Here is a 3047-nt window from a genome sequence, read left to right as displayed (position 1 = left end):
GGCTCATAGAAGGGGAGCTCCCTGGGGCAACCTCACTGCGGGTGCAACCAAGGCTGGAGAAGGACGCTGGCCCTGGCTCCGCCCCACTGGGTGCTCACCCTGACCACAAAGAAACCAGAGGAATTACTGGGCCCAGAGGGAAGGAAGCCAGGCTCTGTGGTCTTGGGGGTGTGATGGAAGGGGGGGCGGGGCGCAGGCCTGCGGCACTGTGGGGGAGCAGGGGTCCCGGCACTGGAAAGACCTCTGGGATCTGTGACACAGCTGGGATGGGCCGGAGGGTGCCTGGGTCCTCGGGGTCTCAGCCCATCATGGTCCCCAGAGGTTTTGCTCCCTCGATGTCCTTCATTTTCTGACCAGCTCTAGGAACAGAACCTGAAGATACTGAACCAGGAAGCAGGGCCACAAAGAAAAGCAGAAGTGGAAGACTTGGAGACTTGATCCTCCTCCCTGAAGGGGCCTGAAGCTGCCTGGTGCTGTTGCGGGTGACATCTGTGCAGGAGGGATGACTGGGCAGGGCTGGGTCGTGTGGCTGCCTTGGGCTCTGCTGCTTCTCTGGGGCCCAGGTGAGGGGCTGCCCGGACTGAGTCTTCCCCGGGGAGGGAGGCTATGGGGGGCAGGGCTGCAGGGGAGGTGGAGGTGGGTCAGCACTCGAGTCTGCGCTCCGCACAGATCTCAGAGCAAGGAGCGCTCTGTCCAGCACGGATGTGGACAGATGGAAGGACTGCACCCTGGAAGGGCCAGGCATGACTCAGGGTCATGCACCCCACCTTCCCTGAGCCACAGCGGGGTGCCCAGAGGGGCTTTGTGGGAAGTTTCGGATGAATTATTACAGGAAGAAGGAGGAGAAAGCAGGTGGCGGCAGAGTGATTGGAAGAGTGGCTGCTGAGCCTACCGAGGGGAGAGGCCGGTGTCTGGTGCAGGGTGTGTGGGAGGGCTGGGGACTGGCGGGAGCAGGCCACGGTGTTGGGGACACAGAGGTGTGTAGCCAGGGCAGCTCTAGGGGCCAGACCCGAGGGCCAGGGGCTCTGTCTCCCCAAGACAGGGAGATGGGGCCAGAGCAGAGGGGAAGGTGGTGGGGATGAAGGGGAGGGCAGAGAAGGCACGGGGAGGGAAGGGAGGAGAGCTTCTCCAGCGAGCAGAGGGCTCCCTGCTTCTGGAGATCCAGCTTCTGTGTCTCTCAGGAGCCCACTGCACACAGGCATGCACAGCCTCATCAGGTCTATCCCTGGGATATTTAAAATCCTTTTGGTTGTTTTGATGATAAATTGCATGTTTTCTCTGGCTCTATTTGCTAACTAGTTGTCCACAGGAAAGCTATTCCTTTTGTGTATTAATGTGGAAGCAGGTCACCCTGGCACAGCTTGTCTGTCCCTTACCCTCTAGGGTGTCCTTGTGTTTCATGAGATCTGTCTGCAGTGGGAGTTTGTGGTTCCTTCGGGATATCTGCTTGTCTCCTTTGTTTCTCTCATCGGCCACAGGCTGGTACGGCCAGAATGATGCCCGGGACGGAGGTGGCAGGGACCATCCCTGCCTTGTCCCTGACGAGGGCAGGTGCCCAGTGTTTCCCATTAAGCGTGAAGAAGGCGTCCGTTTTTGTCTCTTTACAAAGTGGTTTTTATAAACAGTAGCAATGGGTGTTGGATGCTTTTTCATTATCTATGGAGATGACTATTTTTTCTTCTTTGAACTATTAAGGTGGTGAATTATATCAAGAAATTCGGGCCAGATTTTAGTCTCAATATATCATGCTGCTTTCATGAAGAGAATTAGGGAGGTTTCCCTGCTTCTATATTCTCTACAAATGTTTGTTCCTTGAAGGTTTGAGAAAACCAATTTACAAAACTGGGTTTTACTCTTCTTTTCTTTTTTTTTTTTTGAAAGACAACTTTTTTGTTTTGGATTAACCCCCAGCTTTATTGAGGTATAGCTACCAAATAAAAATTGTGCATATTTATGGTGTACAATGTGATGTTTTGGTTTTTTTTTAAAGATTTTATTTATTTATTTGAGAGAGAGAATGAGAGAGAGAGAGCACATGAGAGGGGGCAGGGTCAGAGGGAGAAGCAGGCTCCCTGCCGATCAGGGAGCCCGATGCGGGACTCCATCCAGGGACTCCAGGATCATGACCTGAGCTGAAGGCAGTCGCTTAACCAACTGAGCCACCCAGGCGCCCTACAGTGTGATGTTTTGATATACGTTGCACCTCACATACTTATCACCGGGAAAGGTCTCCTTGATAACACACATCTTCACTGGTCTACATTAAAAAGAAATATATTCTGGGCTAATACTGGTAATTTATATTTTCCTAAATATAGAAAATCATTGGTTTCATCTAAGTTTACAGACTTACTGGTAGAGGCTTGCAAATAACCCTGGTTATTTTTCTTATGAATTGTGTATGTGCGTCTCCTCCTGTTTTTCTTGATTTGGCTACCACCAGAATGTTTGTCACTCCCATATAAAAAATCAGTTTTCCAATGTATATGCTAATTCCACTGTTTTTCTGTTTCCTAATTCACTAATTTCTACTCTGACCTTACTCTTTCTTTCTCCCAGGGTGATATGCATGTGTTCCTCTCCTGACTTCCTAAGTTGGAGGATTCACTTGTTCATCTGGGGTTTACTGGGATAAGATTTCATGACCCTGAGCAGCCAGAAAGGAGGCTGGGGTCTGGAGGAAGGGGCTGCTGTGATAAAAAAAAAAAAATCCTGGGGGTGACAGCAAAGGAGGGGGGTGACCAATATGAGATGGGGCAACTTTGGGGGGTGATTCCCAGGACGCCCCTGACCCAGGCCCATCTGGTAAGGGACCACACTCGGCTGTGTTTTCCAGGTTGTTCATCTCTAAGTGGCCCCACCTCCGTGACAGGCACCGTGGGGGGATTCCTGAGCGTTCAGTGTCAGTACGAGGAGGAATTCAGAGAGACTCCCAAATACTGGTGCAAGAGCCCATGTGTGTGGAGTACTGTAAAGACCAAGGAGGCAGACAGAGAAGTGAGGAGCGGCCGTGTGTCCATCAGGGACCATCCCGCCAACCTCACCTT

The 3047-nt window shown here is 51.8% G+C and overlaps 1 protein-coding gene across 1 annotated transcript in view; it reads left to right on the top strand.

Annotated features, from left to right (window-relative positions):
* CD300A (CD300a molecule) overlaps positions 1-3047 on the top strand; it is a 12110-nt gene continuing 9063 nt past the window's right edge. The window contains exons 1-2 of the mRNA XM_081804565.1: positions 1-563; positions 2837-3044. Of these exons, the coding sequence (XP_081660691.1) occupies positions 503-563; positions 2837-3044 (269 nt within the window). The 5' untranslated portion in view covers positions 1-502. The remainder of the gene's footprint in view (positions 564-2836; positions 3045-3047) is intronic.

Source organism: Leptonychotes weddellii, chromosome 15, assembly GCF_054177405.1.
Source record: "Leptonychotes weddellii isolate Sample4059 chromosome 15, ASM5417740v2, whole genome shotgun sequence".
In the NCBI taxonomy this organism is placed as follows: Eukaryota; Metazoa; Chordata; class Mammalia; order Carnivora; family Phocidae; genus Leptonychotes; species Leptonychotes weddellii.
This window is presented reverse-complemented; position numbering and strand designations above follow the sequence as displayed.